Here is a 15,577-nt window from a genome sequence, read left to right on the forward strand (position 1 = left end):
CACAATCTCATTTCCCTTCACCGATGAAAAACCTTCCTAAAAACTTCAGAAGCCTGTCAAACTGCATAGTTAATTTCCAAATGATTTTGAACATATGATCTGAGTCTGGAACATCTGAAATGACTGATTGCATCTTTGCTTGTTTTCCCAAGCTGCTTTTTCAATTGTTTTTCTCTGTAGCTGTCGACTCCTGGAACAACAGCATGCAGGAGTATTGGTGTGCTGGCTATGTGGTGACATTTAGTCTAATAAGGAAAAGTTTTGTTTCCGATCAGTACTTGTGCACTCACTGCTCCAAGTGGCACCAAACTCCACCGCTCAGTTGAATACCGATAGACTCAAAGACCTCATGACTATTTTCCAATGAATGGTACGTTTCGATTCAATGTGACCCTACTTATTTGGAGGCGGCGAAGTCAAACTTCCCACAAGTCTACCTGAAAAGACGAGAGCGGCCATTGCACTGTGGAAGTTCACATTCTGTTCTGAGTAAAAATAGGTTAAACTTATTTTTTGTGTAAGTATAACAACTTGGGGTGGGACACAGGAGCTCAATGCTACTGTAGTGACACTGTTGGTATGCACATGCAAGTGTTGTCGTCAGGACCACTTACAGCAAGACAGAGGCTTAACCAAAACCAAAGTACGGTGAGAACATGTCAAAACTAACAGGGACGACTGATGAATTTATTTAAGATTTGAGTTCTGTATTGCACAGCAAATATTTAAACCATGTTAACCAGACAACATTTCTTGCCTGAACCCTGAAATAACAATACTTGAGGTGCTTTAACTTCCATGGAAATTGTGAGCAGATGTGTGTTTTTTCTTGGGAAAGATCGAATGACACAACGTTGAGAAGTTCAGGACACTCAAAGCACACAATTGCTAACATTTAATGATATGAAAAGTTTGATTTATGTATTCGATTTGTTTTTCTTGTGGCCAAGCAAAGAAGTGGTGATAGCAGTACTCTGTCATCAAATTATGTTGTCATTAGTTTTCTGGCCAAAGTGAAGCTCATTTCACACATGAACACCAAATAATTATTTTTGTCTTAAATCTGATGGACCACAAATCACAGAAAAGAATCATAACACCAACAGCTATCAAGAAGGAAACAACAACAAACAAATAAATATAAAACAACAAGGTACAAGTCAAACTTTTAGTTGCGTGTAGAACAGGAAGAAATAACTACAGTGATGACTAGTTGAGGTCTTGACCTGTCCTGAAATCTAATCTGAAGTTCTGTCTGTCTGAGACTGAGAGGAAACCACAACAAATCCAGACCTTTCATAAAATGGTCTTGAGCCCATAGACACGACTTGAACAGCACAACATTTGATGACTCTTGCAATGATTTTTTTCCCAAACAATGTTGCCTGCCGTATATCCTCACTTTAACTCTTTGTTTGGAAACTCAAAACTTAAGTTTCTAAAGAAGAGAGAAAGTCGAGTTGAGTTGTATCATGTGACAGGAATCTAATAAACTGGTGTATCTAAGGTGTCTGCATCACCAAAACTACCTTGTGGGCTTTGAAAGCAGTTATATTTTGTCTCGTCATTAGTTTTCTGTCCTCATGCAGACCATCAAGTCGGTGACTCTTTTTTTTAGTTTTTAGTTAGATAGGGTTTTTAAGTCATTTATTGTCTTTTTATTGAATGGTTTAATTTCATGTTTAGTATTTATTGTAAAGCCCTTTATGATTTTTATCTGAGAAAGATGCTAAATAAATCCACATAACTTGCTTACTTCACTTTCTCACAAAGGGATCTCTGCGTTTAACGTCTCTTTTAACACAACCGCTCTCACATTTTCACATATGCATGTGGGCTTGCATACAAATTACATATTTGATCGACAAGGTACAAACGTTACCTGTCCAAGCCCCTGGTATTAAAGGGGAACTCCGGGGCATTTGAAGCGCATTTCCATTGCTAGAGGTTGTCAAATACTGACGGTAGGACACAGACAGGTGCAAATCTGCGCTCCCTGTGTGGAGATCGCGCTGTTCGCACAGCCTGTCATGCGAGGCTAATACGTGGTGGCTAAGGGGCAAATGCTAACCCTTCCACGTAAAACAACAACTTGCACACTGCAGAAACGTCAGACCACTTTATAAACCATCCGACAATAAAGTCACAAGCCTTACCATCAAAACCATATGCATGGTTCTTACATTACTGGCATCGGGACGTTACAAAACAACTTTATAAACAGCATGTAACTCACCGGCTGGTTGTAGGCTCGCGCATGTGAAAGTCCAAAAGAGTCAATGGACGAAACTCCCATATACAAAGCAATTATCTTCTCTAGAAAAACTGCGTTCAAGTATTTAAAACATTACAACAATATTACTGGGCATGTATTGTTGTAATGTTTTAAATACTTGAACGCAGTTTTTCTAGAGAAAATAATTGTTTTGTATATGTGATTATCGTCCATCGACTCTTTTGGGCTTTCACATGCGCGAGCGTACAACTAACCGGTGAGTTACATGCTGTTTATAAAGTTGTTTTGTAACGTCCCGATGCCAGCAATGTGAGAACCATGCATATGGTTTTGATCGTAAGGCTTGTGACTTTATTGTCGGATGGTTTATAAAATGGTGTGACGTCACGTTTCTGCAGTGTGCAAGTTGTTGTTTTACGTGGAAGGGTTAGCGCTTGCCCCTTAGCCACCACGTATTAGCCTCACATGACAGGCTGAGCGAACAGCGCTATCTCCACACAGGGAGCGCAGATTTGCACCTGTCTGTGTCCTACTATCAGTATTTGACAACCTCTAGCAATGGAAATGCGCTTCAAATGCCCCGGAGTTCCCCTTTAAGTCTAGAAAATGTGTGTTTGTGCAAATAGAGCACGTCATTTTCCAGGGAATTCACATCAATCTTGTGTTAAGTCCAGGTCCAAGACACACCTATTTTCAACTGCATTTGAATAAAGCTCCAAATCTAAAGCTTGAGTTTCAAAACTTAATCACATTTTAACCACTGATTTTATCTAATTTTTATCTATTGTTCTCATTTCTTTCTTTTTTGTTTAAATTTTAAATCATTCTTTTTATTTCTACTGTTTTAAAGTCTCTGTAAAGCACTTTGAATCATCTTGTTGTTGAATTGTGCTATACAAATAAGCTTGCCTTGCCTTGCATTGTGTGTAACTAGTTAAAGTTACTTCCTCAGTTTTTTCCAGCCTATACATAGATTTCCACTTGTTTAACAACATTGTTGATATGTCCAAATTGACACAGTATAGATATCAGTCCAAAAAACAGTCATCATTACAAATACACAAGGGGTCTCATCAGCCATCTTCAAGGTACACTGGAGTTTATTTTTTGTATCATATCCTGCCTTCATTGCCACCATACCAGGCCACCACTATTTTCAGCCGTGCGTATGCATCTTAAGCAGAAAAGCATCATCTGTTTCATGTAAACAGGAAACTCTGGGTTACCGCTGTGCCTTTATATTAAATACATGTACTGAATACATGGTTATAGGATGTGAAACCATCACACCAGATAGGATCGTCCAGCCACAAAAAGGCATGTCTGCATCGTCTGAGCTGCTTCACATGGACCTGAGACTGTAGTAAAGCTGCCAGGTCAAACTGCTGCTGTCAAATTCCTGTTTGCATTTAAATGCCCTTTCTGCCATCTTGTGGTGGATTAGAGCAACACTACAGACTTAAAACTGAAGTCTTTAGGGCATCTTATTGAACACACCTGTAGAGATTTGGTATTATAACCACAGCATTGTAAATACGTTTTTGTTGTTGTTGTTGTTGTTGTATACTGCATAATCTATTTCTCTAAAGGCAACTCCAAACTTTATCCCTCAACAAAAAACAACCTCAGCTGCATGTAAATGTCTCTTTTGAATAATGAGAATTTAGAAAAGACGAACTTGGTGCGAATACTCACAAAACATAAAAGCATGAAGATTACACCAAATCAAGGATGGATGTATGGATGTATGGATAGATGATTAATCAAAAACATCTACATATCACTGCAAAATACAGACAAAATTCAAAGAATTCCTTTGCATTTTATATATGTTATTTATTAGTATTTCCTTTTTCCAGTAGTTTGGCAGTAGTTACTATCATTTGTAAAATATCAAAACAGATACTTAAAAACACACATTTTAATATAAAATGACTGATTAATTTTGTGTATAGTTTCTGCCAGTAGCTATTCATGTTAAACAGATTTTTCTAAGTGGGCATTCAGCTAGTTAGGCACAGAAAGTAACATTAAAGTTTCTATCTGGGTCCGTTTTACTCAGCAGTTCAGCCTCTCCTCGATACTGTTAAAGGAAAAAAAAAAAGATATTCAACCTCACCATTTTTATCTGTATGTCTGAATTTGTCTTCATGTCTTCCTTACCTTTTTCAGTCACAGTATACGTCGTCTCCATTCCAGCTTTAATGTGGTCGGTGACGTGACAGTGGAGCAGCCAAGTGCCGGGATACTGAGGGCGCATCTTTACTGTCTGGAAAGGAAGAAGAACATAACGCAACCTGGTAAAAGTGCTGGGACAACGTCTCATCGGTATTTGAAAAAAATATGAATCGCTTGTTTGTAATTATTTTGGATTTTGTTGCCTTCATGATATATCTTTGTAGAGGTTACATGAAAGAGGATATTACAGGAAATGAAATACAGCATTCACTGAAGGAAACAAAAGATAAAGAGAAAACAACGACTAATTCTCTCAAACAAACTAAAACAATTTGAAGTGGAGTTTCTGATGTTTTACCTGGAAGATGGCTGGAAACAGTTCGTATGAGTCGACACGGTGACGACCTCCACCCACCTTTAGAATAAAAAGAATTATGGAGGGTCATTTTTTTATCCTATTGATAATTGTGTTGGAGGACCCTATGCAGCATTTATTTGTTTGTTTCATATACCTTGTATTCCACACTATGGCCATGCCAGTGCACAGTGTGTATATCCACTTCATTGCCCATTCCCATCAGGTACCAGTACACCTTATCACCCGCCTCCATGTTCAAGCCATTCAGGTTACCATAAACATAACCATTTATGGCTGCACAAAAACACACAGAAAAGCATTTCAGCAAATAAACTTTGTCAAGAAATGTTTAGCTGATACATTTTCTTATATAAAGAAGAAGCCATGAGAATATCTTCACAATATCTTTTACTTCCATAAAAGCTCACCTTTCCCTCTCAGTTCATGCAGTGGATTTTCTTGAAAACTTGATGTGAAAGTTTTCTTTAGGTTCACATTTAGTACTTATTGCATAATTCATGGCATCAGAAATGATCACCGAAAAGATTGAAATTGCATTGCGCAAGGAACTAGAGTAAATGTTTTGTCCAGATGAGATAACTATCTATTTTGCAACAAGACAAATAAACTGTTACAGGCTGTAATTTTCCAGAACTGAATGATAAACTGGTGTGTTGCACAGGAATGGGATTGCTTACTCATTAAACGACACCATTGGATGTGATGTTACAGCAGAAAGTGTGAGGAATTTTCAGTTCTCCATATATGCAATGTCTTGTAACAAAAAGCATCTTTGGAAATAAAGTTTATTTGGGAATCAATCCCTTAAAATATCTTTAAGAATATCAATTGCTCAAATAAAAATAGGTCCAAATTAATGCTTCACAGAAAGTTTGGTTGAAAAAAAAGTAAAATTATCTGGAGATATAGGTCTTGAAAGTGAATATTTTCTAATTCTTTGGTCAATAACTGTACAATTTTCAGGAATAACTGTTCACTATCATGGGGATTTTTATGGTCAACACAAACAACAACAAGCCAATCCAGTAAAAATAAATAAAACAGCTTTTGGTCAAGATTGGAAAGAATAGTAAAAATGATCAAGGCCAAACCTGCAACATATTTGAAGAAGAGTTTTAGGATTCTAATGTTTGAAATTTCAGGGCTTTTCACTTCATTTATTCAAGAACATCCAGGACGTCTTGGTCTGAGAGAGTTTCTATGAATGGATCCTTCAGTCAAAATGGCAGTTTGAGATTTCTGCATGTGCTCATCTCACCGTGCATCTTGTTGCTCTCTATAAAGGTTTCATCATCCTTCAGATTCGGGCGAGGGTTGCTTATGTGTGTCTTGATATTTTTATCCAGATACCTGGAGTATGAGTGAAACAGAGCTCTTTAATGTTTGTTTGTGAAAATGCTGCAGGAAAATTAAGGTTACATTGTAATCATCTGTGAACATCAGTAGTACAATATGTGTGTTTATAGAGCATATTGTATAACATATTATTCTGAGGATGACAAAATGCTGAAATAAGGTCTGAACCTGTGAGATTAACTCAGATTTCTCCTTTTGGCACTCATTCAGATCTGATTTATTACCACTGCAAATAACAGTGCAACAAGTGTAACAATTTCTACAACAATTTCATGGTTAGATGCAATTAAGCCACCTTTGCTTCATTTGTAACTTCAGTGAAGTGTCCAAACATTCAGTGTTTTGACAATTATCTAGAAACTTACCAGCTTTCGTTCTCATCAAAGACCATGAAAAGCAGCGCAAACTCTTCAACTTCCTTTTTCAGTCCAAGGCTCCTGAAAGCAGCACAGTTCTGTTATAGTTATGGCGTTTCGGTGTAAGACATTTAAAGTATAAAGAAAAATAATTCTAAAGTTAAAGATAACTTAAAGTCTTCGGCCAACGCGTAGACATCAGAAACACTCACCTGGCCCAGCTACGACGGCAGATCACTAATGGACCAATCAGCCCGCTGTAAAGGTCCTGACAGGCAAAGACAAAACATTTCCATTAGTGTGATGACTTGTGCGTGGTTTTTGTTTGTTCTAGTCTAAAGCGGTGTACCTTTGTGACATCTACAGCAGAGTAGTATGCAGAAACAGAGCACTCCTCTTGCTCCGCGGTTGGTCCTGTATTCTTGTTGACATACCAGGTGTATGTGTGAGTTTCACCTGTGACAGACAGATTTTTTCTAAAGGATTTTTATCTTTCATACATATGTTAAAAAGATGCATACAATTCAGTAAAGCTGAATGGTAATACCCTTTGAAAAATAAAGCAACAAATGCTTTAATTTGTCCTTAATCAGCTAAAGACTCAAAAGCATTTCCAAAGACATAGAAAAGTTGCAACAATATGGAATGAAAACTAACTGAAAACCAATTTAAAAAACATTCCTGTACCTGGTTTAGTTTGGTAGACATCAGGACTTTCTGTCTTAACACCGTGGGCATGGATAGAATAAGGTCTGGTTGCCATATTCTTAAAAACCACTTTAACTTTGTCACCCACATCAGCATGAATCATTGGACCTAAGAGAAAAGGATTCCGTTTTATTACCAGCTGTATCAGAATAACTCATATAACAACCCCCAAAAAGAAATAAAGTGAAGAATAAAATGAAAAACATGACTGAAAAATAAAATGTGAGTGTTTAGAATTAGCAGAAATGCAAAACAACTTGAATTAGACCACAAAATAAACTAACATTGAAAACAATCAAGAAACAACACAAAATGGCTACCAATGGATGTAAAGTAACTTAACATGGTACAAATCATTTGACACAAGATAAGCTAGATTGGACAAATCAGCCAAAAGGAGAGATATTAGATACATAAAATAATACAAAATTTCTCTAACTTAAAGAGACACAAAATCATATTTCTACAGGAGGACCAATGAGGGGCCTCACATATCGTCAGAGCAAGTTTACACTGACAAACATGAATTAACACATTTCACTGCTGTCCTCACAGCTTACCCATAATGCCGAGGTGTTCCACATCCGCTGCTCTTTCCACCTGCTTGACAAACTTGTCGTTGGTGAACTGTCGGTAGACAACCTTCGTGTAACGAGAGCCTATAAACCCACCACTTGGGTCTACAAAGACAAGGGCAGGACTGCAATAAAAGGAAATCATTTGTTACTGGTCACCGATTCAAAATAACCAATGATAACTATTTTGTTGCTTTACTACTTCAGGAAATGCTGGGCTTATCTGAGACAAGTTGATCTGCAGAATTACACCTTATGTTGCTCTTGTGAACATTCAAGGGAGCAGGATGATGTAATGACTCTAGATACAACTCTAAAGTGTTGACTAAAACTGCAGCGTGACACTCATGTGCTGTATGACACTGAGGGAAATTATTTATTTGACCTCGAATGATTGATAAGGTTTAAAGTGCAGCAGGGACTTTTTATAAATATATGGATGAGCTGAACTGCAGTCAATTTTATTTTATTTTTTTTAATTAAAAAAAGGTATTACTTCTCTTCATGCCCAAGGAACATTTCTGCCTCAAAGGTACGGTTTGGAGAGTAGTCCCAGTCCATTTCCATGGCAGCGATGTAGTAGGTTTTTGAATGGAGCATCACCTCTCCCTGGCGCTGAAACATACCGCACTTTTCCACCAAGTAGTTGGCTCGCATTCCATGACGATAATGATCCACTGTAGCAGACACGACTTCAAACTTTCCTAAAACCCACACAAACATTACGTTTGACGTAACTCATCCTTTAGTATTAAGTATTAATGCAAAAATAGTTAAACCTGGTTTTCAGTCGTCTTGCCAGTTGTGCTTTGGAGTTAAGCAGAGTTAATGCTTCATATATTTTGCTATTCCTTCTGTTACATATTGTGTTTTCTTGATGTATCCTGACTGTAACATGTGATGCACACCCTCATCATCTTTTCAAAAAAAGTCTTTCTAAGTGTGCTGCAGATGTTTTATGTCGTGTGCATGGTGGAGCCTGAGCAAAAGAAACCCTCATACCCATGCTGTCCGGCTCCATGGTGACTGTGTGTGAGATGTGAGGGAAAACACTGATGGTGTCTCGTCTGTTCTGTTGGTAGAGGAAGCGGTTGCCCTGGAAGTAAAGGCTCACGATGTCGCTCTCTGAACCCAGCCCTGACAGGTGCCATGTGATTTTATCCCCCTTACACATGGTCAGGCCTGGGAGGTTATTGTAGACAAACCCATTGATGGCTAAAAGAAAGTCACAGAGATACAACAAGAAAGGCTTGTGTTAAATATGGTCCAACAAATCAGAAAAACCTTTGAATTATTGCAACAGTTAAGTTCTTTTAAATTCTGATATAAACTGATCTCAACACTTGGGTCATATCTCTGAGTGACAGAGTCAAAATCCTTGGTGTAATTTTTTTTTTACTGTTATTTATATCGTCACTTCAAAGAATTTACCAGATCATCATTCTTTCCCTCCGGGCACATTTCATTTCCATCTAATTCATCTCTTTCTTTTCCAATGCTGAAATTGTAATAAATGTATTTGTCACCTCCAGGTTAAACTATTTTCATATTTTATTGTCTGGTCTTCCTTGTTCACATCAAGTCAAGTCAACTTTTATTGTCAATGCTGCCGTATGTGCAGGACATACACAGAATTGAAATAGTGTTCTCCCTCTTGGTGCAAAACAGCAATAAATATGAAGTAAATATAAAGTAGAAGATAAAAAAGTATATAAAAAAAAAAATCTGTATATGGCAGTATAAACAGAATAAACAGAATTGACAGTATGAACAGTGAGCTATGTACAGTTAGTGTACAATAATTGACACATGTTCATGTGATTAAAAATACTAATGGTTTTTCCTGGTTTTTCACTGTCATTTAATTTCCATTCTATTTATTACTTTATGTGTTATTTCCTCTTTTTATGCAAATTGATTACAGTGTAAGAATGTACCTATATTATTTCTTTGAAATTTTAAAGCCCATTAAGACCACAATTATGTTTGGGCTATATAAATAAAATTAGCCTTGACTTCTCTTTAAAGCACACATTATGTGTGAAATTACACACCATGCATTTTGTTGCTCTCCATGAAGCCTTCATCCTCCTTGTTGACGGTGTTGGGAGCAGTGGTGAAAGTCCGAATGTTTTCATCCAAATACCAGCTGAGGTTCTCATCAAACACTGTGGCCATGAGGTGATACTCTTTGTTATAGTTTTTCTACATGAAACGAGAGATAAAACAAGCATAACATGTCAAATTAGGGTTTCATTGATAAACTGGGTAATTTTTTTTTGGGGGGGGGGTCACAACTGGCACTGGGAAAAAGGTGGTGTACACCTTGGACAAATCACAGCACATCTCTTCATGATCCCACCTTTGGACAGTTCAGAAAACATCAACATGGATGTCTTTGAACACAACACACAGACAAACCACAGCTGATCAGCAGGTTTGCAACAGAAACTGCTCACTGCGATGCAACGTTGCTAACCATCTCATCACCCAGATGCTACAAATTTGGACAGAAAATGCCCCAGTAAATGGCACTCAACTTGCAAAAGTAATTTTAATATGAAGCATCTGATTTAGTCCCTCTCTTCTTTTACCTGTTGTCCTTTCTTCAGCGATCCAGGTCGACAGATGAGAAGAGGCCCAACCAGCCCAGAGGTGGTGTCTTTAATAGGATTCACAGCAGAATAGTAAAGATAAGTCAGACAGTCAGCCTCTCCCTGTACGGGACCAGCATCCACAGGTACAGACCACTCATAGCTGTACACTGTCCCAGGTCTGACGAGAGCAGCGGGGGGAGGAGTCACAATTCCTGCAGAAATACAATTACACAGAAAAAGAGTTATCATTAATGAGTAAAGGAATAAATCTTATGAAAAATGTTCTAACCGGTCATCTTCATACAGATTCTAACTTACTTGGCTGTTTCTTGAGCTCCCGTAGTTTCTTTTCTGTGTGTGATTCTAACAGAAAGAAGAGTGAGGATTTCAGATGAATGTGGTAAATATTAGAAAAACATAAAGATTTATCTGGTAAACTGATCACTGTATTTTGTGCATATAATAACCTTCCAGCTCGTTGTAGTAGAGCGTCCCATCCTGTTCTATACTGTACTGTACTCCATGGGGCTGAATTGAATAAGGGCGGCTGGCTTTATTCATAAACATCACGTTAATAGTGTCTTTCTCCTCAGCACGCAGCACAGGACCTGGAGACATTGAGGAACACCAACAAACAAAGACAAACACACAAAATGGTTGTTGAAAATTTAGATCAAAGGCCCATTAGATGGTTCAAACAAACAGTTTTCAAAATCAGGAAAATTAAGAAATCATCACAAGACAATAGAGGATTATCAACACAACTAAAAACAGTGGCTGTGGCTCAAGTAGAAGAAGGGTTGTCTTGTAGTATCAGTATCAGGCACAGTGGCAGTTTTATACATATCTTTCTAGAAACTAAGACTAAATTTTTGTGCACATTTTTGTGCTATAAAAGTCTGCAGAGCATTTACAATCCGTCAAAATATGTCAAGTTTCAGAAATGTTGCCATAATCTGTGCTCATGTTCTGTAGTTGTCTTTAATTGAGTATTTTCTTTTTCTACTATTCTATATTTCTATTGGACTACAATTTGTAACTTTTAGAAGTACTTTTACGCACAGGTACTTCTACTTTTATGTATAACCTCTGAGTACTTCTTATACCAGTCTCTAGAACTAATAAAAAAGCTACAAACATCTGTGCTGCACCTTAAATCTAACACAGAATCTGAGAGTAGTCAAATTAAAGAAGTCTTAAATATAATCAAAGTCTCAGAACAATAATTCAGATGATAGCTGACTTACTAATTGGGTAATATTTAACATACAGAACAAACTTTAAGTTAGCAAACAAATACTCAAGTACAACTTGTGGAGTTGGAGGAGATTTGGCAGATTAATCTATTCGTGCAACCAGAAAAGGGATTGGGCCAAAGAACAAGAAAAAGAATAATAATCCAGGTATGATTACCCAGGATTCCAAGATGTTTTTCCTCTGGGCTGCGTAGCATTTTTGTTGTGAAGGTTTTATCGGTGTACTCCACATAGCGAACCTTCTTATAACGGCTTCCAATGCGGTTTGGACCTTTGGTTACAAATGTTTTTGCCTCACTGTCCACATGAAAAAGTTCAGATATAAGTTGGGTTAGATTTCAAAAGAAAAACTGGCATAATTTCTGTGTGACTTTGTGTGTGGATATCAGGAGTAACCAACCTATCACTAGGCACTGTAGGAGCATAGTCCCAGACCTCTTCTTCAGCAGCAATGAAGTACTGTCTGAGCTCACCGTAAGGCCGGGGTTTATGGACATGGGGGAAACACTTCTTGATCTCAAATAGAGCCTGCATTCCAGCTAAATTCAACCACAAACAGAAACACACAAAAAAACTGTGAATATTAGCAAAAGGGGTCTCAATAGTCTTGTCTTGAATCAAGCTCCATCAGGTTGATGGAGAGATCAGCCTTATATTGAGTCTGGAGTAAGTGATCTCACCCATCAGATGGTCATTGACAGTGCACGTTAGCAGCCAGTGCCCGGGGTTGTCAGCCACCATTCCAGCAGTAGCGCTGGAGGCCGGGAAAAGATTGACCAAGTCTGTGTGGTGGTTCAGAGTGGTCAGGATCTGGCCATGGAAATGAACTGAGTGCATGTCCACCTATAAATAGATTGCATCAGAATTATTTGTGCTTATGTAAATCACATTTTCAGTTCAAATAAGGTACAAGCAACTTTTTTTCATGTTTTTTTTTTTCACTTGAATATCTTTTCTCAAATTATCATTGATATGATTATAGGTAGAAAAAAATGTGTAAAAATGATGTAAACAGGTTTATTTACAATATACATGATTACATTTTGTTTATTTGCAAACTGTAGGAAATTATGTTCCACTGAAATTTCACCGTGGCCCTAAAATTCCCTGCAAAAAGTCCCTGCAGACTCAGGTTGTTTGGTTTATAGTTATGATTATTGTTACCTCATTTCCTAAGCCTATCATGTGCCAATTGATCCTGTTGCCTTGGCACATGCTCAGTCCGGGTAGATTACCATACAGAAAACCATTTATTCCTATAACACAGATACGCAGTGTTAAATAGTGTATTTGTTTATTCACAAGCACACACGTGTGTATCTGCGTGTGTGTCTGTGTGTGTGTGTGTGTGTGTGTGCGTGCGTGTGTGTGTGTGTGTGTAAGTAATGATCCCCCCCTTACCATGCATCTTGTTACTCTCAATGAAATCTTCATCCTCCTTCAGGTCTCTTGCAGGATTGGTGATGTATGTCCTGATGTTGTCATCCAGATACCAACTGAAGTTCTCATCTGACACCATAAACAACAAAGCATACGTGTAGTCTACTGCCCTGTCGCCATCTATATCCAGAGTTCCTGCAGAGCAAAAGAAGAGGAGATAACATGTTGTGACAGCTAAGAGATTAGCTTTTGATTTGTTTAATAAAATCCGAAAGGCATAAGACTTTGCCCTTTTTTTTGGCTTCATGGTACTTAGGTGAAATTCTCCATTACATTTACATTACCTGTGAAAATGCAGTGAGTGACATGTCCCAACGTATTAAAATGAAATGACTAATTATCAGGGAGAAGGAACTCTGTCTATGTTACAGATATGCATGAATATTTTTTTATTTAGACATCAACAATTTAACATTGAACCATTTTGACTTGCAGCCGATTATAATTTTCATTTTTACTCTTCTTGAATGATTTTCACGTGTAATGAAGTAGCATATTTTATTACATGATTTTTTTTCTATCACAAGCATTTATCTACATGGGAAACAGTAGCTATAGTTGTCATACTATTTTGATGGCATGAAAGTACATTATTTCTCTCCAAAACACTGTGGATTAAAATGATAGAAATGTCACAAGTTGAAAAAAAAAAAAAAAAAAAAGTTAAATATCTCAACAATGCCTTTGAAAAGCATCCCAAAAGAATTTCCTTTCCACTGGATATGGTATGCTTTAAACAGTACCTTTCTTACAGGTGAGAAGGGGTCCTATCAGCCCTGAGTTGATATCTCTTGGTGGAGTAACGTGGGAGTGGTAGAACCTGGTCATGCAGTTATTGTCCTCAGATACTGGGCTGTGGGATTCTGGGAGGGTCCACTCATAGATCATCATTGCACCAGGAGCGACTGAGTCGTCCCTCTTCAACAAGGGACTTGTGCCATCTGGATATAGGGCTCCTGTGGGAAACCACACACAGAGTTATGTATTCATAAAACTAACAAAATATCTCTGATATTTCATCAGTTTGGGTTTTTTTCTCACCCTCATTGCCTTTGCTGTAGTTAAATCCATGTGGGTGGATGCTGAAAGGTCTGGATGCTGAGTTTTTTAGGTGAATGAAAACTGTGTCTCCCTCCTCCGCCATCAACAGAGGTCCGAGGTAACCCAGCCAGGCTGGCTTCGTCACCTCTGTTCTGTAGGTGGCGTCGCTGTACTGCTTATAAACAGCCTTCTTGTAGATGGAGCCGATACGCTGGGGACCTTTTGCCAAAAAGACTGAGGCATCTCTGCAAAGAGATACAGACAGAAAGGAAACAAATTGTGTGTCTACTAATCACGTAGGCTGTTTCCATTTACATTGTGTTGGTATGAGCTACTGTGTTTTGGAGATATCAGCAGTAGAAAATGTCTGTCTTGTGTTGAATATAATGGAAATGGATGGCATTTAGCATGTGATGGCTGAAATCCCAGAAAAAAAACTTTTGAAAACTAAAATCTCTGTCCAGAAATCATCATTCATTCAAGGAGTTTCACAAACTATTGTGACCAGTTTTCCTTGTGACTTTCTTTCCTTTAGTTAAGAGGAGGAAACAAATTATATGGGGGTGAACTTTATTTTGACTTTAACTTTAAAAGTTCCCCCTAGGTTTTTATTATTTTCTAATAAGCTCTTTCCAGCATAGGCATAATAACTAGAAGGACAATCACAACTTTTTATTTAAACATCCTGGCAAGCAAAGTGGTGATTCATCACAAAAACAAGGGCCTTGAAACACTGATTGGCTAATTGTCATGAAAGTTCTAGGAGAACTGGATTTGAGAGAAGGAAGTGTTAAGCAACTTGGTCTCTACTCCTCAAATACAATAGTACCACCAGTGGTTAAAATATAGAAGTACCTTTATGCATGTATTTTTTTAATTTTAAGCTGTATTTAAGGCATCATGTGAAATAACCTTCAGTAATATTGGATTTTATGAAGGTTTAAAATATTTTTTGTGTCTCCATTTTTTCCAACATTCACTCAAACTAGCTCAGATGATCATCAGACCAAGCATCCCAAGGGTTTTGATATGAATTCTGAATTTTTAAAAGCAGATGTCAATCAGAACCAATCAGAACCAAAGTTTGAGTCCATATCTCATCAGCACTTTGATCCATTAAAATCAAACATGGTTCATGGAAATGACACCACGTTCTGCAGTATACTAGGATGCTCTAACAGTAATTAAGCATAGACAAATAATACCAAAAAAAACTATGCTTAAATATAGTCAAGACAGTGTGGTATGTGAACTTACTCATCATCCTGAATTGAGCGGTTCTGAATGATGTTCATCCCACTTGGTGCATAGTTCCAAGACACCTCCTCTATCCTGAAAAAGTAATCTCTTCTCATGCTAGAAACACATATTACTGAGCAGCACAGCAGTAACACAGCTCTCAACTCCAGTTTTCGCATTTTGAAAATATAGTGCTACTGCCTCTTTCAATACAAA

At 37.7% G+C, this 15,577-nt stretch overlaps 1 protein-coding gene across 1 annotated transcript; it reads right to left on the reverse strand.

Annotated features, from left to right (window-relative positions):
• Positions 1 to 1,057: 1,057 nt before the first annotated feature.
• Positions 1,058 to 15,540, reverse strand: cp (ceruloplasmin). The gene is made up of 24 exons (XM_075484552.1): positions 15,380 to 15,540; positions 14,123 to 14,367; positions 13,825 to 14,037; positions 13,043 to 13,216; positions 12,806 to 12,897; positions 12,322 to 12,484; positions 12,042 to 12,180; positions 11,799 to 11,938; positions 10,853 to 10,993; positions 10,704 to 10,748; positions 10,383 to 10,597; positions 9,843 to 9,993; positions 8,791 to 9,003; positions 8,285 to 8,492; positions 7,774 to 7,913; positions 7,193 to 7,321; positions 6,855 to 6,961; positions 6,718 to 6,773; positions 6,515 to 6,586; positions 6,052 to 6,143; positions 4,927 to 5,066; positions 4,773 to 4,829; positions 4,356 to 4,505; positions 1,058 to 1,063 (listed from the first exon to the last, which is right to left on the reverse strand). The coding sequence occupies exons 1-24, from the start codon at positions 15,538 to 15,540 to the stop codon at positions 1,058 to 1,060; spliced, it is 3,249 nt and encodes a 1,082-aa protein (XP_075340667.1).
• Positions 15,541 to 15,577: the final 37 nt, after the last annotated feature.

This window comes from Odontesthes bonariensis, chromosome 15 (genome assembly GCF_027942865.1).
Source record: "Odontesthes bonariensis isolate fOdoBon6 chromosome 15, fOdoBon6.hap1, whole genome shotgun sequence".
NCBI lineage: Eukaryota > Metazoa > Chordata > Actinopteri > Atheriniformes > Atherinopsidae > Odontesthes > Odontesthes bonariensis.